The sequence below is a fragment of the Barbus barbus genome (assembly GCF_936440315.1).
Source record: "Barbus barbus genome assembly, chromosome: 22".
Classification (NCBI taxonomy): Eukaryota; Metazoa; Chordata; class Actinopteri; order Cypriniformes; family Cyprinidae; genus Barbus; species Barbus barbus.
In genome coordinates this window covers 28,744,624-28,772,439 of record NC_136750.1, presented here as the reverse complement: position 1 = coordinate 28,772,439, position 27,816 = coordinate 28,744,624, and the positions used below count along the sequence as shown (strand labels likewise).

The 27,816-nt window shown below is 39.6% G+C and overlaps 1 protein-coding gene across 1 annotated transcript in view; it reads left to right on the top strand.

Annotated features, from left to right (window-relative positions):
- The window catches only part of LOC306887999 (potassium/sodium hyperpolarization-activated cyclic nucleotide-gated channel 3-like), a gene marked incomplete at both ends in the record, with an annotated part of 75,353 nt that extends 49,046 nt beyond the window's left edge, over positions 1 to 26,307 (top strand). Inside the window, 4 exons of the mRNA XM_079446084.1 lie at positions 9,314 to 9,460; positions 9,669 to 9,909; positions 22,075 to 22,239; positions 24,866 to 26,307. Coding sequence (XP_079302210.1) covers positions 9,314 to 9,460; positions 9,669 to 9,909; positions 22,075 to 22,239; positions 24,866 to 26,307 — 1,995 coding nt within the window. The remainder of the gene's footprint in view (positions 1 to 9,313; positions 9,461 to 9,668; positions 9,910 to 22,074; positions 22,240 to 24,865) is intronic.
- Between the last annotated feature and the right edge of the window lie 1,509 nt (positions 26,308 to 27,816).

The following is a 27,816-nucleotide window of genomic DNA, read 5'->3' as shown; positions in this document are numbered from 1 at the left end:
CGCTCCCAATCTTTAATTAACACTTGGCAATTATGTGCATTTCCTTGGGGGCTGATAAATGAAAACTTTAAAGCTGATTATATTCTGCAGACCTGATGTTCTGACGCCCATATCTTTCTCTCAGGTTCAGCACTAGAAAAGCCCCTTCACAACTTCCTGTAACAGCAGGAAGCAGAAATGCTGGTCCTCAAACCTGCGTCAGTGTGACCAGCCCTGGCAGCTTTCAGAGTTTATTTTATCCCCAGTCAACCCGATGGCACTAATCTCATTTATTCTGCTGCCGAACTCGACTTTCCTCCTCTGAAATCACTCCCTCCGCTCTCCGAAGACCCCTGCTGCTGCTGCTTTACCAAACTCACATGCTTTCATGTTAAGCCATGCATGGGCTCTTTTGGAAGAACCTCATGAGGATCTTTGCCACTTGCAGATGCGGTAAAGACATCATTAGGAATAGATCTGTGACAGATGCGGCGCTTTTTCAAAGGTGTTTTATGGGGTTATTATCAGTAACTAAAATGAAAACTAAACTGAAATTAATTAAAATACATACATGCATACATACATACATACATACATACAGTACATATATATATATATATATATATATATATATATATATATATATATATATAAAATTAAAATAAAAAAATCTAAATGTCAAAATAAATCTAAATAATAAAATATGAAAAACAACACTAAATAAATAGTACAATATGAAATATAAAAAAAATTATCCAAATGAATTATAAATAATAACATATTAAATAAAAATATTAAAAAATATATACAAATTTATAAAAACTATATATACTTATTTAAGGCAAGAAACTACATGCAAACATGTTATGTTTTGATGCACTGGTCAATTTTGGGCTATTTGGCTTTGGCTCATGATGTTACAGAATGGTTAAAGGAAAATAACCAAACTGTTTATTTATTTATTTATTACATTTTATTACATTTACACCAAACTTTACCGTTTTATTTCTGTCATTTAATTTTGTGCAGGATTTTATTCATAAAAGAGAAGAAAAATAAATTTTCTTCTGTTTGTTGACAGCATTTTCTGATTTATGGACTGATAAAAAAGAGAAATCCAAAATCTCTCAATAAAAACCTTTCAATCTAATATGTTTTGAACCTAGTTTTGTCCAGTGTTCAGATTTCTGGTCTGGAACTAACAAAATTACAAAAAAAACATTTTACTGAAATTCAAATAAAAATGGAAAATATCATAAAACTAATAAGTAAACTCTAACAGTATCTCTATGATACTAAAATAAGACTGGTGTTTTATCATAAGAAATGATATGACGTTGGTTAATTGTAATTTAGCAGCAGAAGTTTATGGTTTGTGTGTCACTGTGATCTAAATTAAGCCCAGCAAGCTTTATGAGACCTTTGTGAGTCCTGCGTCCAGCCCAGGGCTTTATTCTGCATTTTAAATGGCTCATAATAATGAAAAGCACGATTTGCTTTATTTAAATAAGGGCTTGATGTACTATGTTCCCAGACCGTTTGTTGAAATTAAGCTGCAGAAACAGCTCATTCAAGACAAAAATTGCTACATGAAAAGCTCCAGTAAGGTAGATGTGTGTGGGAGCTACTTCTTATTCTCTTACTTCAAGAAAGCACAGCAGGTGAAGCGTTCAGCAGCAGCTTACCTGGAGCAGACGAGTCTTTTGAAGAGAGTCGCAGATCTTGCGCTGCGCTTTCATGCGCGATGGACTCTATAGAGACGGCCTGTCATGCAAATTCATCAATTCCCCTTCATCCCGTTCACACGGTAACCTGTTGTAGCCATGGATACCGCTGGAGGATGCTGGGAGGGCCTGTTTATGAACGAAGCATCAAAACAGAAGTGGAGTTTTTTTTTGTATCGGGGATAAAATAATAATTCACCTTATTTGTTGTTGTTGTTTTTGTTTCAGCACGTTTCTGGATTTTATATGAATGATTCATCAGTGCATGCAATACTTCTTATTTACTTTTTTTTTTAGATATTATGTTTAGATTTTGTTTATTATTATTTCTATTATTGCTACTAACTTGCAGTATATATTTTTATATTATTATTATTATTATTATTCAATTATTTTTTTTATTAATTATTAATATATTGTATTAATAATAATAATAATAATTATTATTATTATTATTATTATTATTCAATTTAAATAAAGATTCTCAGCCTTAAATATGTGTCTGTGGTTGAAAACATGTTCTAGCATGGGGATAAAACCAGAATTGACCTTATTTATTTTCTCAGCAGGTTTCTGGACGTATTACGAATGATTCATTGGTGCATGCAGTGTATTTCAAAGAAAACCGTGTTTTGAAAAATTTAAAGTAGTTTGATGTGGCGTCTCAGTTTTCTGTGTAACTGTGCAAGATTTATTGCAGTGCATTTAAATATCTTGGCCTAATAACTAGTTTGCTAAAATTAGCAGCACACGTTCTGTGAAGACACATCGTGGTCTGCAGCTCTTCAGTATGAGTGCAAATGTTCAAGGCCACGATTAGCCCAGGATTTGGCTGAAATGGCTCGCATGGAGAGGGAAAGGGAGAGGCAGAAGACAAAATAAATGTTTAGAAATTATAATTAAGCGACTGACATCTCTTTTGGGACATAAATTATTCATGTTTATTTGGAAAGAGAATTTGCATGTGGTGTTGGGGAGAACTGGTGTGCCGTGTGTGTGTGTGTGTGTGTGTCTCACAGGAGTGAAGTGATTTGTGAACTGACTGTAACTGACAGATGTTCTGATGTTCAACTTTTACATGAGTGCTGCTCGTGATTGCAGTAAATCATTCAGGCCTGTGTAACCGTGCTATTTGATGTGTTATAACGTGTATGGAGGGGACATGTTTTTATATAATCTGCATCACATCCTGAAACTGAAATTCACTTCCTGTGCTCTTTCAGAAGATGATGGGCAGTGAAATCAGTCTGGCGTATCTGAACCGGATCAGCAGATGTTCTGTCTGCTGCTGTCAGAACAAACGCAGAAATAGATCTGGTGTCACATCTCAGAGAGGGAAGCACTGTGTTGGGGAAGAAATTAAAACCATAATATCAATGTTAGGATAAATGTTGCTGTAAAATAAAATTATTATTTTTATTATTATTATTATTGTCATACTGTTACATAATCACAATTGTGGGCCAACCCTGCAAAATGATAATTATTATTATTATTTTTCATAAAAAAAAATTCCCCATTGAAATATTACAATAGTAATATTTATTATTATTATTAATAGTCATACTTATAAATAATCAAAACAATTTGGCCAGCCCTTTTTTCTTATATTGTTGTATATTTTTTATTTAATAATAATTATTATAATAATCGCAATAAAATAATAATACATGATAATAATACACAATACAAATAGTTTTAAATTGTGCAGCCCTACAAACAATAACAGCAAACCTTTTGCTTTTTTAAATTGCCTTTTAAATAGCAATTTTTAACAGAAAAAAGTTCCTCAAATGGTGCAGCCCTAATGGCAGAAAACATGTTCTCCGTGTCATATTGTGACACATACAGAGCTCCTCTGAAGCCACAGACGGTCAGTCAGCTTCTGTGTGTGTGTGTGTGTGTGTGTGTGTGTGTGTGTGCTCTGACTATGATCGGTGGACAGAGCCTGATTAAAAATCAACACACACTTGCAGAGGTCAGCGTGTGTGTGTGTGGTTTGTAGGTGAGCCGTCACAGTCGATGGAACAGCTTCATTGGGATGCGCACCTGAAACATGGGCAGGTCGGTGTGTTTTTCATTCAGTAGGAGAGCGAGAGCTCTTCAGTGAGTATGAATCTGTGAGTTTCTACTGCAGCATAAAAGCAGTGAGACTTTATTCATCCTCATTTGCACATTAATGCATTTCACAAATAACGAACATTAGGATTTACAAGTTACCTAATAAAATATTTTAGAGCTGGCATAACATTTTAAACATTCCCATAGCATTTTAAGATCTTATTAATTCACATGACTTTTCCAGATCTAGAAATAATACTTCCTCATACCAGAGTTATTTTAGTATTAATTAGATACTAGTTTTTATTTGTAGTTTAGTTTTTATGCTTTCTGTTTTAATTTAAGATTTTGTTAGTTTTAGCCATTTTTAGTTTTTTTTTTTTTGGTAAAGCTTTGTGTGTTTTTGTCTTTGGCAATATTATTTTTTAATATGTTAGTACAGGTTTTTTTTTTTCTTTATGTTTTATTTTTAGTTATTTCAGTACATCAAGTTAAAGGAACACTCCACTATTTTTGAAAATAGCTCGTTTTCCAAGAGTTAAACAGCTCAAAAATGACCAAATAGCAGGTGCAATAATATTACACAGCGCCTGAAAGTAGTCCCCAGCTAGGTAACTAGTTATGAGAATAGTTATGGGAGTTGGAAAATGAGCCTATTTTCAAAAATAGTGGAGTGTTCCTTTAAATGTTTCCTCGGAAGCTAGCTGAATTAAAACAAACGTTTTTATATTTTGTTTAAAATAACAAAAATGTCTTATGGTTGTAGTTTTAGTTAATAACCCTTTGGGTTAAAGGAATAAATAAAAAAATAAAAAAAATCTAACTTCTAAACATGCAAAAAGTTTTCTTTTAGATGCTGTCTTAGGGACACAGTCAGCCAATCAGAAAAGATGATGTGTCATATGCAGTTATGAGAGCAGCATTTTAAACCAATGAAATTTAACCATGGGCGGAGCTACTCAGCATGAGGCTGCAGAAATGGAGACCACGTGATTAATTGAGAGCAAAACTAAGATTTTTATGGCAGAGGAGCTTGTATCAATTGTTGCTTTATTGCTTCAAGTCTGTAGTCATTATAAGCAGCTTTATATAAACACAACAGACGTCTGTTTCGCCCTATGACAGCAAAACAAAATAGCAATGCTGGCTGTGTGTGAGTGTGTGCGTGTGTTCTCTCAGGCAGTGCCACAGGCAGTTCATCATGGAGCTGATGTTCACGGTCTCATTAGACTCGTCTCTCTATGGAAGATGGATGAAAACAGCCCTCTGTTTTTGTCTCCGTGTCTTTATAGTGTCGTTCAGAGGATATTAGAGTCTGCTGCTTTTTACGGCAACAGCTGACAGAGTGTAAAAACTGACAAAGTTTGAAAACTCACCTTCATACAGTATCAGCACAGTCACAATGTATTCATTACATCACAAATAACACTACAAATGAGAACGGAATCCAAATGTGACGTATCTATCTGACCCTCTAACTCTAGCACTCTATTCTAATGTGCGTAAACTCACAGGTCCTCGTGTGGTTTCTGTGTTGGATTATAGTTGTGCATATTCATCTGATGCATAATGTGTGTGTGTGTGTGTGTGTGTGTGTGTGTGTGTGTGTGTGTGAGAGAGAGAGAGAGGTGCTAATTGTAATTCAGGAGGAGAGTGTGTGTGTGTTTGAAGGTCAGTGAAGATCTTAGCACTGTTGCTCTGTACTCAACAAACCTTTGATCTTCCGCTCCGTCCTGCCAGAACCATCCATATAACATACAGAACAGACACGCACACACACACACACACACACAAATGTGTACCTCTCTCACTGTGTCTCACACACACTCAGTGGCAGGTTTGTCTGTGTGTAATGTCTTTTATGCAGATGATGTCATCTGTGGAGATCATACATCATAATTTACATACACCTTGCACAATCTACAAAAAATAAAATGTTAATAATGTTAACACGAGAAATCATACAAGCTGAATGTTATGTTTTGTTTTAAATTTTTTGTTTAAAAATTAAAAATGATATTTTTAGATATAATATAATATATTATAAAATTTCAAACTGACAAATAAATAGACATATTTAGAATTTTTTTATATTTTAATGCATATACTTTAATGCAATTACTTGTTCAGCTGTTTGATTATGCACTGTTGTGTGTGTGTGTGTGTGTGTGTGTGTATATATATAATAGAACGCACGTCACGCCTCTGTTTATCAATTTGCACTGGCTACCAATAGCTGCTCGCATTAAATTCAAGGCATTAATGTTTGCCTACAGAACCACCACTGGCTCTGCACCCCTTTACCTAAATTCTTTACTTCAGACTTATGTGCCCTCTAGAAGCTTGCGTTCTTCAAGTGAATGACGCATTATTGTACCATCCCAAAGACACAGAAAAACACTTTCAAGGACTTTTTCATTAACTGTTCCCATCTGGTGGAATGACCTGCCCAACTCAATCCGAGTAGCCGAATCCTTACCCATCTTCAAGAAACGGCTAAAAACTCATCTGTTCCATCTTTACTTGACCCTCTAACTCTAGCACTCTCTATTCTAATTGTATTTTATCTATGTCTTTTTATTAAAAAATAACAATAATAATAATAATTATCTGTACTGCGTTAGGCTAACTGAGACTTGTAATAGCACTTGCACGTTGTTGCTCTTTTGTTGGTTTTGATTGCTTCTGTTGTCCTCATTTGTAAGTCGCTTTGGATAAAAGCGTCTGCTAAATGACTAAATAAATAAATATATATATATATATATATATATATATATATATATATATATAATTTTATTATTATTATTTAGTAATTTAGCAGACGCTTTTAAGCGACTTACAAATGAGGACAACAGAAGCAATCAATTGTAGTATTAAAACAACTAAAAACAGATCCAAAACTAAAAGCTAAACCTTTATAAATGCTACCTATACACATTTTAAAAATAAAGAAATTAAATAAAAATGACAAATGCATACAACAAAATTTAAAAACTTAACATTTAAATGAAAAAAAATAAAATAAAGCTAAAAACAATTCCAAATATTAAAGAACAAAAGGTATAAGAGTATAATAATAATTCTAACATAAAACTAAGCCAAACACCAAAAAAACAACAAATATATATATGTATATTTACAACCACACACACATACATATATATACATACACATTTATAAATATATTTTATATATTAATATAAATATATATATATATAATTTCCATTTAGTTTGTTGAAGTATTAAAGTAACTCAAATTAAATAAAACTAAAACTTAATAAAAGACCTATACAGACATAATAAATTCAGACATTACTTAACTAAAATTAAAATAGATAACAAATACAAATCACGACAGTAATCTAAGAAATAACACTGCCAAACACACATGCTAAAAACAACAACTTACTTACACATAGTAATGGTTATAAAAACTGAGACAGAAGTGAAACAAGTAGTAGAAAAGAGGAGAAATAAAAAGCGACTTATATCCTTTGCCGGTGTCCCAGCCCGGTGGAGTCGATGGTCTTTACACTCTTTGGTCTTCACTCAAGGAAGCCTTCACACGACCGCTGCCGTGGTAAACTAAGCTTTTTTTATACCCATATAACAAAGTACTAATTGAATTTAGCTGAACACACTTTCCTTAATTTTCCACAACAAATGACCAAGCAAGTGCAGACACTGACAAGATACGCGAGACAGAACGAGACCAAACGCGATATCAGCACGTCTCCACACAGTAAACAAAACAAGCCTTTCCTAGCAACGACAACTGCGCTAAACACTAATAAGACAAGTACATACACTTACGAGCAACTTTTAACTTTCGCTGATAAAGACTGCTTCTCTCAAAAAGGTTATTATACCGTGGCAGCGGTCGCATGAAGCCCTCTTAGTGTGAAGACCGAAGAGTGTAAAGACCATCAACTCTACCGTGCGGCTCCACCGGGCAGGGACACCGGCAAGGGATAGAAGTATCGCTTTTTATTTTAGTTTTTTCATTTATATGTTTATTATTGAAATGTTGTTATATGCATGTGTCAATTTTATTTAATTTCTTTATTTTCTTAAATATGTGGTTATATAGTATTTATAGAGTTGTTAGTTTTAGTTACTTTTTCTTATTTGTAAGTCGCTTTGGACAAAAGTGTCTGCTAAATGACAAAAGTAAAGTAAGATAAACTTATTTGGTTCAGATGGTGTCAAGCGTGTGTGGCAACCAGGTGAGGAGTACAAAGACAAGTGTGTCTTAACTACAGTCAAGCATGGTGGTGGGAGTGTCATGGTCTGGGGCTGCATGAGTGCTGCTGGCACTGGGGAGCTACAGTTCATTGGGGGAACATGAATGCCAACATGTACTGTGACATACTGAAACAGAGACTGGGCCGCAGGGCAGTATTCCAACATGATAACACACCTCCAAGACGAACACTACCTTGCTAAAGAAGCTGAGGGTAAAGGTAATGGACTGGCCAAGCATGTCTCCAGACCTAAACCCTATTGTGTATCTGGGGGGCATCTGGAAGGTGATGTTGATGATGATAATGATGCATTTATATAGCGCTTTATTGTGTATTGCTGTACACCCAAAGCGCTTTACAATCATGTGGGGGGGTCTCTCCTCAACCACCACCACAGGTGGAGGAGCGCAAGGTCTCTAACATCCACCAGCTCTGTGATGTCATCATGGAGGAGTGTAAGAGGACTCCAGTGGCCAACTGTGAAGTTCTGGTGAACTCCATGCCCAAGAGGGTTAAGGCAGTGCTGGAAAATAATGGTTGCCACACAAAATATTGACACTTTGTGCCCAGTTTGGACATTTTCACTTAGGGGTGTACTCACTTTTGTGGCCAGCGGTTTAGACATTAATGGCTGTGTGTTGAGTTATTTTGAGGGGACAGCAAATTTACACTGTTATACAAGCTGTACACTCACTACTTTACATTGTAGCAAAGTGTCATTTCTTCAGTGTTGTCACATGAAAAGATATAATAAAATATTTACAAAAATGTGAGGGGTGTACTCACTTCTGTGAGATACTGTATATACTGTATGTATATATATATATATATATATATATATATATATATATATATATATATATATATATATATATATATATATATAGTCATATTTAGTAGTTTTTAAATGTTTTTATGCTTTAATGCATGTTTAAAAAAGTAGTTAAATCAAATGTAATAAAATAATAAAATTTAAGAAATAATTTAATGAATCATAGTAAATCATTTAAAATTAAATGAAAGAAGATAAGTAAAATATATAAAGCATTTTTTTATTATTTTTAAATGTTAAATAATATCATATGATATCATATAATGGTATTATATATACATAAATGAATTAACCTAATACAAGTCAATTAGTCTAGAAAAAAAAATTAAACATGCCTTAATATCACTATTGCTTAATGTTACATCAGCAACTAATATCATCTTGTTTTACATGTTTCTGTTTAACATGTTAAAAACTGACTTCACTCTCTAACATTTACAATAATAACTGTCTGTCTGTCTGTGTGTCTGCAGTACAAGCAGGTGGAGCAGTACATGTCCTTCCATAAGCTGCCAGCGGATATGAGACAGCGGATCCATGATTACTATGAGCACAGATACCAGGGGAAGATGTTTGATGAAGAGAGCATTCTGGGAGAACTGAATGAGCCACTAAGAGAGGTGAGGCATTCCCCAGATGCATGCTGCGGAATGCATGTTATTTATGCATTTTCTGTATGCAAAGAATACGTGGATGCATGAATGCTGCATCCCACAATGAAATTAACTCACGTTGACCTTTCTTTTCCAATGTGGCGAATGAACAGGATATCACAAGACATTTTTAATTGATCAGTCTGTCTAAAATGTTTTGATTTTCACTTCACAGGAGATCGTAAACTTCAACTGTCGGAAGCTGGTGGCTTCTATGCCGCTGTTTGCCAATGCAGATCCAAATTTTGTGACGTCAATGCTCACCAAACTTCGCTTCGAAGTCTTCCAACCTGGAGATTACATCATACGAGAAGGAACCATCGGAAAGAAGATGTATTTCATTCAGCACGGCGTGGTGAGCGTCCTCACCAAAGGAAACAAGGAGACCAAGCTGTCGGACGGGTCCTACTTTGGAGGTACAAATTAATCGCAAACATGGAATAAAAAAGTGGATCATGCACTCTCACACACATACACACACACACACACACAGAGAGAGTGGAGCTCAGCCATTTCACCAGCTTTAATATTCATAATGATGGATTAGCCAAAACAAAAGCTTTTTGCCTCTAAGCTTTTGGGACAGTCACGGAATCGTGGGATCGCAGCCGATAAGTGCCCTATTTCTGGGACATTAACACTGATGGATAGCAGGTAATGTTTGTGTCGTTTCAGGTTTAATTTTTTTTTGGGGGGGGGGGGGGGGGGGGGGGGTCTGCTCCTAATGCAGCTGTTCAAGTTTCTATTCTTCAGTTTTCATAGGCCACGTACACACTGCAAGTTTCAGGAGTGACACCCGCATTTAAATGCACTCACTCCCTCATTTCTAACCCTAGAAACATTCTGTCATCTTGTAGGAGTGGATAAAAGTTTAGCCGTTTATGTGCCATTTTTTGACTAAAGACTATTTTTGTCCGTCGATTTTAACTACCCCTGATAGACGTGCAGTGTTGTGTTTATGCTCGGGAGGCTGCTTTAGGGAGCGCTGTCTTGCAGTGTTGCAATGTCTTCATATTTACAAGCACTTTTAGGCATGTTGTTTGGTCTTATCTCATAAAGATAGGCACTTTATGAAGTTAATAAAGTAATCTGTTGTGGATATGATATATATGTTTTGGGGGGTTTTTTTGGTGTTATAAAACAAAGCAATTGGGTGTTTTAGTGTTTTTTGAGCTTGTTGTTTTTTTTTTCTATGAAGACCTGGCAACACTGACACTTTACCGCAAGGATCATGAGCGCAGCTAGCCCTGTGCTAAGTTAAGACTTCTTTCACTGTTATTTTCTTGCATCACACACACAGACGAAAACACTGATGCACGTTCAAACACGTCATTAACAACTAGTTTTTCAGTTCAGTTCCGTACATACTGTGTAGAATTTCTGTAAATGAGGTTGTCACTACATGTATTTTCAGGAGTTAATGTGGTTGTGGAATACGGTTGTCACTCCCATATTTTAGTGAATTATGTGTGTACAGTGTATGTGTGTACAGAACGCGAATAAGGAGTAAAAGGTGAACTGACAACCGAATTTAGCTGTAGTGTGTATGTGGGCATAATTAAGAAAAAAAAAAAGAGCTGCGTCGGAAAACGCTAGGGTAACGTCTTCAGCAATATCAAGCTCTGAATCATATGTGTAATCAGACCAAGCGATGGGCGAGACATCAGAGGCGGGTGACGTCATGACCTGGAAGCTTAAAAGCACGTGAGTTGCAGCCGGCGTCAGCTTTCTGTCATTCAGCAAAGCTCTCTGTGTCACGATCTACGTATGTCTGTGAGCCTTATTTACTGCTGTCTGTCAAGTTACACCAAGCATTCAGCAACCAGAAACTCTAGCAATGTCTAAAGCAAGTACTAAGACAGTTAAGGGCGAAAGCAGATCGCATTATAGACTGTGTTTCTCCCTGCCCACGCTATATTATGAGCGGGGATACACACAGTTGTGCGTGGTCTGCTTGAGAGCAAAGCACGCAGAGTCGGCTCTCGAGGGTGTCCGCATTGTGAGAGATTGCCACTGCGTACACTTCACTCCCGGAAGGCTCTCTTTGAAGAGGGAGCTTTCACCAGCATTCCTCAAGGTGCTGGCCCCACTTCCACCGAGGTGGAGCAGCAGGCGAGTCCCTATCTTCTTCCTCACCTGCCAGATCCTTTGCTCTCTAGGATCGGAAGCCCATTCTGCGGTCTCTTCCCCCCGGGGAGCGGACTCGGCGCTTCTCTTATCTTCCTCCGAGGAGGATGATGTGGAGAGTGTTGAGGATTCGCCCCCTCAGTCCCCACAGTATGAGGAGTTATTGGAGGTAGTTACTCGTGTGGTTGCCAAAATAAACATCGATTGGCCTGCCGAGAAACAGGCTGAACCGCAGAAAAGTAAACTCGAAGTATGAAGCTATCTGTCTCCCGGCACGGCATCGTCTCTGAAGGCTCAGGTCTTGCCCTCCAAGCCGCTGCGCACTATATCAGCGCTGGTGGGCAAGGGGTACACAGCAGCGGGTCAGGCTGGTGCGTGTCTGCACACCATGTCTGTGTTACAGGTGTACCAAGCCGACCTGCTAAAAGAGCTAGATGAAGGCAAGCAGTTTAATTCAGATGATATAAGTGAACTTAGGAGAACCGCCGATTGAGCTCACCGCGCCACCAAGGAGACCGCCCATGCCATTGGCACCCCGCTTGCGCTTTCTGGTCTATTCGGCGACACCGTCAATTCCGTTGTCGACAGATACCAGGAGGCTCATAAACAGGCGGCGTTTCAGCGGTTTCTCCCTCGCCGTTCTATAGCTCTGGGGTCTGCTGGGCGGGAGCAGCCCCAGCCGTGTACCAGCTCCTCATACACGGAGACTCAAAAACAGAGCATTGCCTCTCGTGCTCCCCCACAGCGGGACCGAGATTGGCGATGCTCTAAGTCAGGGGCTTCTAAGACGAGGCCCGATCTGAGGGTCGTCCTTCAGTCCAGGAAGCCCTCGACGAAGCGGTCCTGACATCATAAGTTTGGGACTGCTGAGGGCGGCCCCTACTGGGGAAGAGCGGGGTGCACCGCATTACACGGTGTCCGTCTCTCCTCAGCGCCCTCAGGAGATCGTTCTGCCAACCCTGCCAGTGTTCCAGGGCGCAGCGGTCTCCAGCGAGTGTCTTTCTCAGTTTTGTCCGCCCGGGATCGTAGCGGAGCTGAGAGCCTCGCCATCCCTTCGCCACCGGTCTCTCGAGCAGCTAGTTCGGCCGTCTCCTGACGGTCCTCCGCACCGAGCTAGCAGCTCCAAGCACACTAGAGGCCAGTCTTGAGAGACTGGTTCCCTTAGTAGATTATTTAGCAGCGCGGAAACTACTGCCAAATGTATCTCGTTGGGTCCTCTGCAGACTGTACAGAAAGGCTATCATATTCAGTTCGCCGCTCCACCTCCGCCTTTCAAAGGAGTTTTTCTCACATTAGTGGGCCCAGAGCAGGCTCTGGTATTAGATCAAGAAGTGAATACTCTCTTGAGGAAGGAGGTCATCGAGGTGGTCCCTCCTTTTGACAGAGAGTCCGGGTTCTACAGCCGGTACTTCATTGTTCCAAAGAAGGATGGGGGGTTACGTCCGATTTTAGATCTGTGGCTATTGAACCGCTTAGTCATGCGTCTGAAGTTCAAAATGCTCACTGTCAAACAGGTCGTGTCTCAGATCAGGTCCGAGGACTGGTTTGTCACAATAGATCTAAAAGACGCTTACTTCCATATATCCATCCTTCCCAGGCACAGGAAGTTCCTGAGGTTCGCTTTCAGGGGCAAAGCTTACTAATATCGGGTTCTTCCCTTCGGCCTAACACTCTCACCCTGTACTTTCACGAAGTGTGTGGATGCTGCTTTGGCTCCTCTGCGACTCCAGGGCATCCGCATACTAAATTACATCTACAATTGGTTGATTTTAGCTCAATCAGAGCAGATGGCGGTTCGACATCGAGATGTCGTTCTCGCTCATATGAAAGAATTGGGGTTAAGACTAAATGCCAACAAAAGTGTGCTTTCTCCATTACAGAGGACCACTTATCTGGGCGTGGTGTGAGATTCGTTCACGATGCAGGCATGTATGTCCCCTGCTCGGAACGAGTTGAAACTCATGTCAGTCATGAGAGTAAAAGAGGGCCGTTCACTCACTGTCAAGCAGTTTCAAAAACTGCTGAGTCTGATGGCAGCTGTGTCCAATGTGATACCTTTTGGCCTGCTGTACATGAGACCCCTACAGTGGTGGCTCAAAACCAAGGGGTTCTCCTCGTGGGGAAATCCACTTCGCATGATCAAGGTCACGCGGCGATGCCTACGTGCCTTAGACATGTGGAGGAAACCTTGGTTCTTGTCTCAGGGCCCAGTGCTGGGAGCTCCTTGTCGCTGCGTAACGCTAGTGACGGACGCATCCCTCACCAGTTGGGGAGCTGTCATGAGTGGCCACCCTGCCTGCGGTCTGTGGAGTGGTCGCCATCTCACGTGGCACATCAACTACATGGAGATGCTGGCCGTGTTTCGAGCACTCAAACACTTTCTACCAGACCTGAGAGATCACCATGTGTTGGTGCGCACCGACAACACAGCGGTGGTCTTTTATATGGGAGCAGACATCCTGTCGAGGCAGGGTCCGAGGCCCAGGGAATGGATGCTTCACCCAGAGGTGGTGAAGCAGATATGGAGAGTTTTTGGCCAGGCTCAGCTGGATCTGTTTGCGACTCGTCAGACATCGCACTGTCCCCTCTGGTTCTCTCTGACTATGGTACAGACTTGGCCGAGGCTGTACGCCTTTCCCCCAATCGCTCTGCTCCCGGAAGTTCTAGAGAGAGTGCGCTGGGACGGGGTCCATCTATTGCTAGTAGCCCCGTTCTGGCCGGGCCAAGTATGGTTCTCGGACCTGATTTCTCTCCTCGACGGCTGTGGGTGTGGCCCCTGAGGGGGCACAACTCATAGCCTCTGATCTCTCAACCGAGGTTGTTGAGACCATCCTCCAATCTAGAGCTCCCTCAATGAGGAAACTGTACACCCTGAAGTGGAGACTCTTCACTTCATGGTGCGGAGACCGCCAGCTTGACCCAGTTAACTGCCCGATTGGTACAGTGCTGGAGTCCTTGCAGACCCGTTTTCCGCAGGGTTAACCCACTCCACCTTGAAGGTCTACGTAGTGGCTATAGCGGCCTACCACGCCCCTCTTGGCGGTCAGTCAGTGGGCAAGGACCCCCTGGTTACACGTTTCCTCCACGGTGTGATGAGGCTCAGGCCTCAGGTACGATCTCGTGTCCCTCATTGGGACCTCGCTGTGGTGCAAGAAGCTCTATGTAGGCCTCCCTTTGAGCCTGTCGAGGAGATATCAGATCGTCTTCTAATGTTTAAGACTGTATTTCTCTTAGCAATATCTTCTCTAAAGAGAGTTGGGGATCTGCAGGCCCTTTCTGTGGCCCCTTCCTATCTCGACTTTGTGCCGGGTCTGGCCAAAGCTCTTCTGTACCCTCGTGCGGGGTATGTCCCTAAGGTCCCCTCGTCTACACCACGGCCTGTCATACTTCAGGCTTTTTGTCCTCCTCCCTTCAGGGAGCCAGACCAGCAGAGGCTTAATTGTATGTGTCCAGTGCAAGCACTGGACGCATACGTCCACAGAGCTGCCCTGTGGAGAAGGGCGGACCAACTGCTTATTTGTTATGGTCCCCCTAAGAGAGGTCACCCTGCTTCCAAGCAGACCCTCAGCCGGTGGATAGTTGATGCCATTACTGTTGCCTATGAGTCCTCTGATCTCCCCTCACCTTTGGGGGTCAAGGCTCACTCAACAAGAAGTTTTCCGTTTTCCGACGCAGACTGCAGTAATAATTCTGAAAATTCAGCTTTGATCACAGCAATAAATTACATTTCACCATATATTCAAAAGAAAACAATTAATTGAAATTGTAATAATATTTCACAATATTACTGTATTTTTCATCGAATAAAATAAATAAAAAAGTGGTGCATATTTTTCATATATTTGTAATCTATAATTTATAGGTGACATTTTACAAGGTGTCATTTATTAACATTAATTCATTAGCTAACATGAACCAACAATGAGCAATATATTTTTTCAGCATTCATTAATCTTTTTTTAATAAAGTTTAATAAAAACAGTTATTCATTGTTTTAGTTCACAGCGCATTAACTAATATTAACAGATATAACTTTTATTAATTAAGATTAAGATTATTTAAAATTAAGACAAAATTTGAGATAAGATAATAATGTCTGCTCTCTGTGATGTCATTAGTGTGACTGTCGGTGCATCCCAAAACGCGTACTTATGCACTTTTGTATGATGTTTTGTAGTATAAATAGTGCGAGTAAGGTGTTCACACTGAAAATTCCAAAAAGAAAAGTGCACTTTAAATACCTGGATGATGCACTTAAATAACCCAAAAAAAACAAAGCGTGGAATGTTGAGCACATCATGCACTCAGCTGTTGCAGCTTTAATTATAGCGGTGCATGACGGGCTATCAGACTCGGATTATGAATGACAAAATAACCTTATTTAATTCATACACTACATAGTTGAGTGCATAAATGCATAGTGTACAGTGCGTCATTTAGGACACAGCTTGTGTGTGTGCTGGCTTTCTTTGTTGTCATGATGTAATTTTCCTGTGGTTCCAGATTTATTAGTCACATGACGCTACGTCTCAGGTGATTTGTGGCTAATATGGTCCAAGCAATGTGAATACAGCCTTAGATGAGGTCGAAGGTCAGGACTGCAACTCTCGACACTCTTTCATCTGCTTCATTTCATTGAGTGGTTTCTGTTTAAATAGTGAGGTATTTAGCCAGTCCGTCCACTCAAGGCTAATTACAGCTCATGTACTCTCTGCGACCTCTGACCTTGTCCCGTGGGAACTCTGATGGAAATAATGGAAAGATAACACGCAATCCATCTCTGCCGTTAATCTGCATTTCACATAGCTACATGCTCCTGACAATCTTCAAGTCATTCCTGGCACCTGTGCATTGCTGGGAAAGGAACGGAAAGCCGTGGAGAATTAGTTTTTAACCCGAGTTATTCGCTCATGAAATTAATTTATGTAACGCCTCTTCGGGGGAATGTGGGATTTTTTATTGTCTGTTATTTATTACTTATGTGACACTGGCTTTGGCCAAAACAAGTTGACTAAGAAGACAGCATAATTATGTTACAGGCTTCACATGGAGAGCTTAAACTGCTGTCTATGTAGGCAGCTCATTAGGGTTTGTAACAGTTCATCACATAAATAAGGGAGTAAGAAACATGCATGAGCTCGTCTTTAAACGGCACACATGAGAACACACGAATGCCCTCGTGATTCCTGTGATTATGTTGGCCATCAATGATTCAAACGCAGAGCCTGATGATAATTATGGACATGCTGTTTATACCAAGTCATGTGACTCGCTCTCCATAATGAGGTTGCATGGTTGGCTAGGTGGTATCTAGAGTGTGCTGAATGATTGCTAGGTGGTTTTTAGGTTGTTTTGAGTGGTTGCTAGGGTGGTTTGTATGGTTGTTAGGATGTTCTGGATGGTTCCTAGGGTGTTCTGGCTTTTTTGTTAGGGTGTTTTGGATGGTAGGTTGTTTCGAGGGTGTTCTGGGTGGTTGTTAGGGTGTTTTATATGGTTGGTGGTTTCTAGGGTGTTCTGGCTAGTTGTTTGGGTGTTTTGGATGGTTGGTGGTTTCTAGGGTGTTCTGGCTGGTTGTTAGGATGTTCTGGATGGTTTCTAGGGTTTTCTGGCTTTTTGTTAGGGTGTTTTGGATTGTAGGTTCTTTCTAGGGTGTTCTGGGTGGTTGTTAGGATGTTTTATATGGTTGGTGGTTTCTAGGGTGTTCTGGCTGGTTGGTAGGGTGTTATGGATGGTAGGTGGTTTCTAGGGTGTTCTGGGTGGTTGTTAGGGTGTTTTATATGGTTGGTGGTTTCTAGGGTGTTCTGGCTGGTTGTTAGGGTGTTTTGGATGGTTGGTGGTTTCTAGGGTGCTCTGGCTGGTTGTTAGGGTGTTTTATATGGTTGGTGGTTTCTAGGGTGTTCTGGGTGGTTGTTAGGGTGTTTTATGTGGTTGGTGGTTTCTAGGGTGTTCTGGTTGGTTGTTAGGGTGTTTTGGATGGTGGTTTCTGGCTGGTTGTTATGGTGTTTTAGATGGTAGGTGGTTTCTAGGGTGTTCGGGTTGGTTGTTAGGGTGTTTTGGATGGTAGGTAGTTCCTAGGGTGTTCTGGCTGGTTGTTAGGGTGTTTTGGATGGTAGGTAGTTCCTAGGGTGTTCTGGCTGGTTGCTCGGATGTTCTGGATGGTTGCTAGTTGGTTTCTGGGAGTTCTGAGTGGCTGTTGTCTTAAGTCAAAAGAGTCCTGCATCTTCAAGTCTCTTTTCTGGTCTGCAGATATGTTTAAACCACTGACTGTAACTATGAGCCGCAGCACTAGTGATCCTCTGCACTATTGAGGAGTAAACAGTCTCTCTGATATGCTTTATTTTGACACACACACGCTGCAGGTGGACCATCGCTGTAATACATGTGCCGTCAGACTCTGGATAAAAGCTTCAATCTGCAGCAGGATCTCAGAGCGCAGCAGGAGTGTGTAGCATGTGTGTGTGTGTGTGTAGGTAAATTTCATGATCGGGAGCGTTTGATTCCTTCTTATCTGGAAGCAGGATTTCTTCTGGAAAATCCCTCATATCTGAGTCATCTCTGCCTGTTTCTGTCGGAGGAGGAAGAAAAATGAACATGGTGTCTCATCAGTGTTATCTTGAGATCTGAGACAGACAGAATCGCGTGTGTGTGTGTGTGTGTGTGTGTGTGTGTCAGAACAAGTTTTAAAGTGGAGGAAGTGATGTCACGACAGTAAAGTCTCTGTTCATGAAGATTAATAATGTTGTGCATACCTTGCTGGTTACTGGGTACTACTAACCATCCATTCATGTAAATCATTAATATTCAAGAGGCAAACCTTCACTTGGGATTTGTAATTCAGGTCTTGTGCACATTTTTAAGTTGAAAGGCCATCAGGTCACATCACACTGACCTGGCATTGAGAATGAATATCAGACCAACTTTGAAAAAAAATAATAATTTAATGCCATTTTTCTGAGCACACACTTATGCCTTACATCTCCAAGATGCTTTTATCTGGAGATCAGGGTTGGGCACCTTACATGACACTCAAGGTCACCTTACATGCATTATTATTATTATTATAAATTTTTATTTATTTATTTATTTATTGCTATTGATCAATTCTGTGTATTTGTGTGTGTGTGTGTGTGTGTGTGTGTTTGGATTGTGGTTTTGCCAAATGGCAGTGTGTGAGGCTGCTGTGCTTATAATCCTCTCACGGTTCGAGCTCTGTGACTCTCATTACACACTGACATATTGAGTGTTTTTACAGGGAACGTGTTGTACAGGTTCACTGACTCATTTTGCTAATTTATTCTGGCTTATTTGTTCCTTTTTTAAGTCCTAATGTTCCTGTCCATTAAAACCAGTGGAATTAAGCAGAAATGACAGGATATTAGAATTAGAGTTCGAGTTCAAAGGCTAATGCAGCCCATTTCTGAATAGTTTCTGTTATTTTGAATATTCTGGGCAATATTACATAACATATATAACATGCATAAAATGCAATAATATTTTACAGCAGCTTTAAATGTGGCTTATCCAGTCGATTTTTGTTGACAATGACTTCAATTCATAATAATATTGTGAATAATCTGATATTTATGCTGGTGTCCATCAAGTTACAAATAAAAATAGGAAATTATTAAAAAAAATAATTATTATGAATTATTATTAAATGCATTATAAACAATTATTTGTAATCATAAATGATTATTTATTTATTACTATAATTATTTAAATTACGGGATTATCCACAAATAGTTTTTTTTTATTTATAAACGCTTTTTGTTGTTAAATATCCAAAAATATTATATCATTATATTTAGAGTTGCACATAAATATTATGGTATATAAGCAGTAATTGCATGATTCATCAGCCATTTTGAGATTTATGTTCATATCTTCCTGGCTCTGAAGTGTTTGGGATGTTTAGATTGTCCACTTTGGTGTTTAATAAGAACAAACATGGATAGTTCACCCAAAAATGAAAATTCCAAACAGTTGCTAGTAGCCATTGACTTCCATAGGTTTTTTTCCCCCCATATTATGGAAGCCAGTGGTTACTGGCAACTTCTTAATTACCAACATTCTTCAAAATATCTCCTTTTTGGGTGAACTATCCCTTTAACATAATCCTCACACACACACACTTGCTCTCTCTTCTTTATCATGGTAAACAATCCCAGCATTCCATCAGATTATTCCAGCCGGATTTCCTGCTGGACGTTGATGTTGTTTTATTTTGATGAGTCAGAGATCAGCTGTTGAACGCATCACGCTAATGGAAACGCTGCCATGAGCTAAACTGGGGTCAGTGTGAGATCACAAAATCACTCTGGAACAAATCTACTGTCACTTCTGTGTGTCCGGCCGGCATGTCATTCCAATGCCACGTCAAACGGGAAAATATTACTCAGGAGACAAATACAAACGAGTCAATAGTCGTCATGCAGTAAGAATACTGACTCTGACTGCAGCTCAAGTATTGATTAGTGCTGCGAATCTTACCATTTGATTCAGATTCAGGGAGACGTGTTCACAGTTCTCCATGCTTTGTAATGTGGTTCTCCATATGAATTGTTAATAAATAGAATTATTAGTATTCTAATATTGACTTTCTGTCTTGTTTTTGAAAAGATTTGTTCGGCGTGTGTAAATTGATTTCTTCCCCCATCCCTAATATTGATGTTTGGCACTTAAGAAGCAGAGAGGATTGTGGGTATTGGTTGTTTAGCAGCCAGTGGTTTTGCCAGCTCTGCACCCCAATAAATGGGGCATAATTCTGCTGATCCGCCGTGACATATGAGGTCTGCCAGTCCTCTAAGCTCTGAGTGGCATTTAGCTGTGGATTACAGAACACTTTTAATCCAAAAAAGGGGGAAGGATAGTTGTTTTTGAGCGTGTGTTTGTTTTTTTCCTTGATAGAAAGTCAGCGTGATCAGCTCTGGGTGTGTTTGGACAGAGATTGTGATCGGACGTGTGTTTTCTGGTCTGCACACACAGGTTCTGCACACACATGAAGCTAGTTGTGGAAGCTCAGCTTCATTTCTGGCAGAATTTGATGGAGTTTTCTGTGTCATGCAGCTTTAATGCAGGAACCCTGTGTGTGTGTGTGTGTGTGTGTGTGTGTGTGTGTGTGTGTGTGTGTGTGTGTGTGTGTGTGTGTGTGTGTGTGTGTCTGTCTGTCTGTCTGTCTGTCTGTCTGTCTGTCTGTCTGTCTGTCTGTCTGTCTGTCTGTCTGTCTGTAGGAGCAATGTGAGATGAGCTAAGAGAATCATTTATGTTGATAGATACATGTAATGATGGCATTGTTGTGCTATAGTATGAATTTTAAATTCCATTTAAATACAGTAAATTCAGTTTAGGTTTAACTACTTCACAAGTTTTACATTGACTTCTTGAATTAAAAAAAAAAAATCTGAAGAAATACTTTAATTTTTCCATCATAAAATGCTTATAGATGCCTTTTAGAAATCCAAATAATATAATTTATAATAATATTTATTATAATTTGCAGTATTAACCTAAAGAAAAGAGAAGAAAAAATGATATTGCCAGCCGGATTGTTTATACATTTTATGAATGTAATTTATTATAATTATAAATGCTAGTAATAAGAAATAAAAGTCATAAATGCAATTATAATTTTTATTCAAATTTGCATTATAACCTATAGAATAAAATGTATAATAACAACACTGCCAGTGTCAAATGCTTATAAATACATTTTGTAAATGCAAATTATTATAATTATAAATTAAAAATTATAATATATTATACAATTAAATGCATTTATATTCATTTATTATATATTATAATTTTAATTTATAAGATAAAAAATATATAATCTTACAGCTCTGCCAATAAATGCTTATTAATGCATTTTATAAATGCAATGCATTATAATTATAAATGCAAATAATAAGTATCATATGAACTTATTAACATAATTAACTTATAATTTGCACTATTATCCTAAAGAAAAAATGTATTCTTATAACTCTGCCAATATGAAAAGCTTAGTGTTTTTATAATCCAATTTTTTGTAAGTATAAATGCAAATAATAATAAGAAATTATCATATAAAATACATTTATAATAATTTATTATTTATTATAATTTGCATTTATAACCTAAAAAACAGTAATCTTAATACTCTGCCAGTATGAAATGCTCATAAATGCATTTTATAAATTCAAATAATAATAAGTCATACATTTTCATCATATTTTCATCAGTTTATGGTGTTAAATGCATTTATAACCATTTATTATAATTTGCATTATTACATGTACATTTTACATTTACATTTATGCATTTAGCAGACGCTTTTATCCAAAGCGACTTACATTGCATTCAAGTTACAGTTTTTACATTTTATCAGCTCTTTCATTTTAACCACTTCTTAGGGATCTCAGAACCAGTACGTGGTAGAAGTGCACACTGATGTGTTTATGTCTTCTCTCGTTCAGAGATTTGTCTGCTGACACGAGGCAGACGCACCGCCAGCGTCCGGGCCGACACATACTGCCGTCTGTACTCTCTGTCTGTGGACAACTTCAACGAGGTCCTGGAGGAGTATCCCATGATGAGGAGAGCGTTTGAGACCGTCGCTCTGGACCGCCTGGACCGCATCGGTGAGAAGTTTAGCATACTACTCCATACTATTAATACAGTATGTATACTGTGCTGTATAAACACAGCATCTGTGAGATCAGTATTATATTCATGTTCTTGAATCAGGAACAGCTTTAGTCTCATTATAATGCATATCTCTTACTGTATACCAGTTGAAACTGAAGTTAACTAAACTCTCACTCCCTCTTGTGTCTAATGTCTCACAATGGAGTGCAATTTCTCTGTCAGTGTCTCGGGTTTCCTGCCTTATTGAGTCAGTCAGTCTGGGCTCGTGAGGGTCTCGCTGCTGTTTACGCTGCACACAGTGTTTATTTTCCTCAGTAGGAGGGCCACGCTCTTGTCCGTCACTGTAAACATCCACATCCAGCTCCCTCAGCCCACTCACCGCGGTAAAAACAACACACTGAATCATTTGATAGCAGAGCTGTTCGCACAATGTGAGATTGCACGAGGGCTTATTATAGAGGACACACTGGAGAAATCCACATAAACCACCTTCAAAACCTGCTCTGTGTATGAGGACTGATTTGTACGTTCTCTTTATTCCCAAACACTCGCATCCTCTTGCTTGGTGCAGTTTTAAACCCACGCTGCTCTCAGTCATTCATAACGTACAGACACAGGTAATTAATTACAGATTAAATAGATCTGCATCTGTATTGAAATGAATTGAGGTTCACACGGGTTGATTGTGTCCCTGCGGTGTAGCACTGCTTAATCACTCCTCTTCCTATCAGAAAATGGCCTCAACTCTAATCCAATTTGTAGTTTAGCAGATTATTATGAAGAAAATAAGAATTATTGAATTATTATTACAGAATTGTTTCAGACAATCTGCATTGGGGGCATTCTGGGTAGGACAAAGAGCTCGCCCTAAAATAATATCTTGCTTTGTTTACTGTAGGATAAAAATATAAATGATATTTAATTTATATGTAATTTAATTACGTATTATTATACATATAATATATACGTATGTATAATTATTTGTAATTATGTATATGTACTTATACATATAAAATACTGTGTGTGTGTGTGTGTGTGTGTGTGTATAATATATATGTATAATTCTATAAATTACTCATATATATATATATATATATATATATATATATATATATATATATATATATATATAATTAACTACAATTTATTATTTAATATATTTATAAATTAATTATAATTGATTTTATATATATATATATATATATATATATATATATAAGAATTTATTATAAAGGATAAATATATTATATTATGCATATAATAATAAATATATAATCATATATATATATATATATATATATATATATATATACCCAGATATATTTTCTAGAGATTAACCCAAATAATCACAATTCAGAAATTAACTTTAGTGCAGCTATAGATTGAAATAAATCAAGTATACTCTTTAAAAGCGTGTTTTTTTTTTTCTTCTATTATTGTATTGCCTGAAGAGCAAAAGTCTATGTCGTGCTCTGCTCTGCACCGGCCCCAGTGTGATTACAGTAGTAAGTGATAGCGTGACATTACCAAACATAGCAAAGTGCCCTCTGCTCATCCAGGCTCATGGTCTCTTATCAGTCCGGCGTGAGGTAGAGGTCGTGTCTGCACTCTGTTTTTGTACTCTTTATTATCTGGGGCTCAGCAGTGAGGAGCAGTCAAACGCAGGCAGGTCAACCTGTAGAAATGATCTGCCCCCTGCTACGCTGAGCTATTTCCATTCGGCCTGTGTCCTAGCCCCTCCGTCTCTGATTGCGCTCGGAGCCGTCCTAAGGCGAGCCCAGGCTCCAGGACTGTTTAACAGGGGTGATGTGGTGTGTGAGATGAATCAAAGCGCTGTTGAAACAGTAGACATATCGAACAGAGTGCTGCGTTTGATATTTAGTATTCAAGGCGTCGCCTGAGGGTGAATAATACAATTTTTAGTGGGTATTAATAAAAAAAGGCCATGATCAGTTTGAAGGAAGAATGTAAGCAGCTAAAATACTAACAAATGACTTAGTACAGACATTCATACACCGTGTGTGTGTGTGTGTGTGTGTGTGTCATATTCAGATATCATAGAATTATGGAACATAATATAGTTACAACAAAACTATGGTAATACCATGCTATCATGTCCAAAAATGGTACCATGACACATTGATACAGTATATACTGTACCATGGTACTGAATTACCATATTTACATACCATAGAATTATAGAACAGAATACAGTGCAACAACAAAACCACAGTATTAAAATGCTATAATGTGCACAAAAGGTAATACCATGGTCCTTTATATATACCATGGTGCTACTGAATGACTACCATATTCATATACCAAAGAATTATAGAACAGAATATATTGTTAGAACAAAACCATGGTATTACCATGCTATCATTTAAAAAAAAATGGTAATCCCATTGTCTGTTAGACTAGTATACCATGATGCAGAATGATTAGCATATTCATATACTAAAGAATTATAGAACAGAATATAGTTACAACAAAACCATGGTATTACCATGCTATCATGTCCACAAAATAGTAATATAACAGTACGTGTTCTTAATGTTGTTAATAAAAGATATGTTTTCTGCAGAATACAAATCAGATTTTTTGTCTTTCATCTCTTAGGGAAGAAGAACTCTATTCTTCAGCACAAGGTCCAACATGATTTGAATTCAGGGGTTTTTAACTACCAGGAAAGTGAGATCATCCAGCAGATCGTGCAGCACGATAGAGACATGGCTCACTGCGCCAACCTGATGCAGAGTCCATCGCCCCCTGCTCCTCCGTCACCTACTCCCGTCATCTGGGCTCCCCTGATCCAAGCGCCTCTACAAGCTGCTGCCGCCACCACATCGGTCGCTATTGCACTAACCCACCACCCCCACCTCCCCGCCACTCTCTTCCGACCTCCGGTGTCCGTTCTCGGATCGAGAAATGAGCCGCCCAGCCTGCTGAAGAGGTTTCAGACGGTTGCACCTAAACCAGGAGGTCCCGGATCAGCTGGCAACTCTCCATCCGGATCCCCATCAAAGATTCGTCCGGGAGTCGATACGCCGTTTCTCTCATCCCTCCGGACGCAGCACTCATCAGGAGCCGCCGCTTCCAGCCAGCAAGGCGGAATTTCGTCATTCCCATTCGGAAGCCTCTCTTCTTCATCGGCGTCACCGACTTCTAGTACCGCACAGCTCCATTCGCAGCCAAGACAAAAGCAAGCCGTCGCTCCCAGCACTCCTCCGCAATCGGGACATCTCCAAGCAGCATTTCCAACTGGGATCTTGTCTACAACTTCATCGAATACTAGCCCTCTCTCCACAGGCTTGTTCAGCCACACACCCAGTCAATTGCTGCATGGCCAACCCCCACCAAAACCCTCTCAAACGGGCTCCCTGCAGCAGTTCGCTACCGGTGGGGGCAAGACTTCCACTGGGTTGTACCTTTTCCACACTCCCCCACCCGGATCCCCTGCTTCCAGTCGTTCCCAAGCCCCCGAGACTTCCACGTCATCCCAGATCCTGCCCGCTTTATCTACTTACCTTCCTTTGGAAAGCTCAGCGCTGGCCTCGCTCGCTCAGTACGGCTCAGCGAACGCCTCGCCATGCTACACCCCTCTAGCCCCAAGTCCGACCATCCAGAGCCCCGTCACAGGAAGAACTTTCCACTACAGTGACCCTTCCAGTGCTGCCGGCTCCCACACCTCCCTGCTCCTCCCGCAGTCCTCCTGCCCCGGCCAGCTCCCGGGTCACCACTCTTCCGGCACAGACTCTCCGCTGGGCCGCTTTTATGAGGATTTGAACATATTGTCCAGCTTCCATCCCGTAGAGGCAGCGGGTCAGTCTTCCCCTCGGGAGCCCGGTTACTGCCTCTCACCGTATTCATCCCCGACGCTCACCCCCAAACCCCGTAGCTCGGTATCAGGGCACATGGTCGGCCCCGTACAGACTTCACTGGGCTCTCGAGGCCAAGCTCGTTCTATAGGGACGTCACCTGCACTTTCTCTCCCACGCGCCTCCGACGGCCACCAGTCCGACCTAGAACCGCTCCATTCGAAGCTCCCTTCCAATTTGTGAGGCTAAATCACACCCTCCTAACTCAGTAATAGCAATCTTCCTCTGTGTGGCGTTTGACGTTTTCTTTCGTTATCTCTGTATCAGCACTGTGTTTTAATCTTAACCATTTTAAATATCTAAATATTACTGTGATTTTAAGAAGATGAGAACTACCGAGTTAACTTAGAGCTTTAGATTTCTCTTTCGTTTTGCTTTGTTATCCTCCTTTTTCACTCATAAATCTATATATGGAATTATATATTTAAATATATGTTAATCAGTCTATAGGAGGGTGTGAAATGCTACGTATATTGAGACCTAAAGGACAATTGTTTATTTTATACCTATGCCAAATGCATCCGCAAGAGTTTGGTTATTAATACTGATGTGGACAGGACTTTTGCAGGAACCTATGCACTCATGCCTGCATATGAAAACTGATATTTTTCTGATCCAAAACACCTTTTTAGTCACCCTAATGAGGATCACATATTGCTGATCTTGAATCTAAGGGGTTATTTAAGGAATTGTACCTATTTATTCATCCTGCAAATCTCTCCTCTTCCGAGGTGGAGAGGAGAACATAGGAAAACCAAACAAATTCCCAATCAACGTTCTCTTTAGCATTTCTTTTTTTTTCTTTCAGCCACACTGTAGTAATATCAGCGGGCATTGAGTGGGCGTCAGGGGAGAGGGTTTGAGAAACGTCCCAACTAAATCATAATTCACTTGTGTCTTCCAGGATCATACGACAGTGTAGCAGACTGTGTGTGTGTGTGTGTGTGTGCATGTTTATGTGGTGTATGAGGACACAAATTTGTATAATGACATGGGTATGACAGAGGTATTACAATATGAAGGTGGTTTATGAGGACACTGCCTATGTCCCCGTAATTCAAAAGGCTTAAAAAACATACTAAATGGTGTTTTTTTGAAAATCTAAAAATGCACAAAGTCTCCTGTGAGGGCTAAGTTTAGGTGTAGGGTTGGTGTAGGGCAATAGCACACACAGTTTGTTCAGTATAAAAACCATTACACTTATGGAGAGTCCCCATAAACCACAAAAACCAACGTGTGTGTGTGTGTGTGTGTGTGTGTGTGTGTGTGTGTGTGTGTGTGTGTTACATCTTGATGCAAGTGGCAATCAAGTTAGACTTACCAAGAATAGTTTTGCCTTGTCACAGCAGAGAAGAAATGGAAAACCTCCCTGCAACATTTCTTGTTTGTACGTAAAATAAGCCAACAATATTAGTCAAAAAGCTGCTCAAAGGTGATTTTGTTTGTTTGTATCTTTAGCTGCTAATCGATTAGGTGGAATGGAGTGAAGGATTCTGAATGTATCATGTAAGTCCAAACTATGACGATCAAATCCGTTCGGGGCTGGTGATTGAAGATCTCAGAAGATGTCTGTCACACACACCTGAGTCACTCACAGGTCACGACTCTCAGCCACAGCGTTCTGATTTAAAAGGACAGACAGGCACGTTTCGGGCGACCTTTGACCCTTATCAGCTTGAGAACAGGACAACT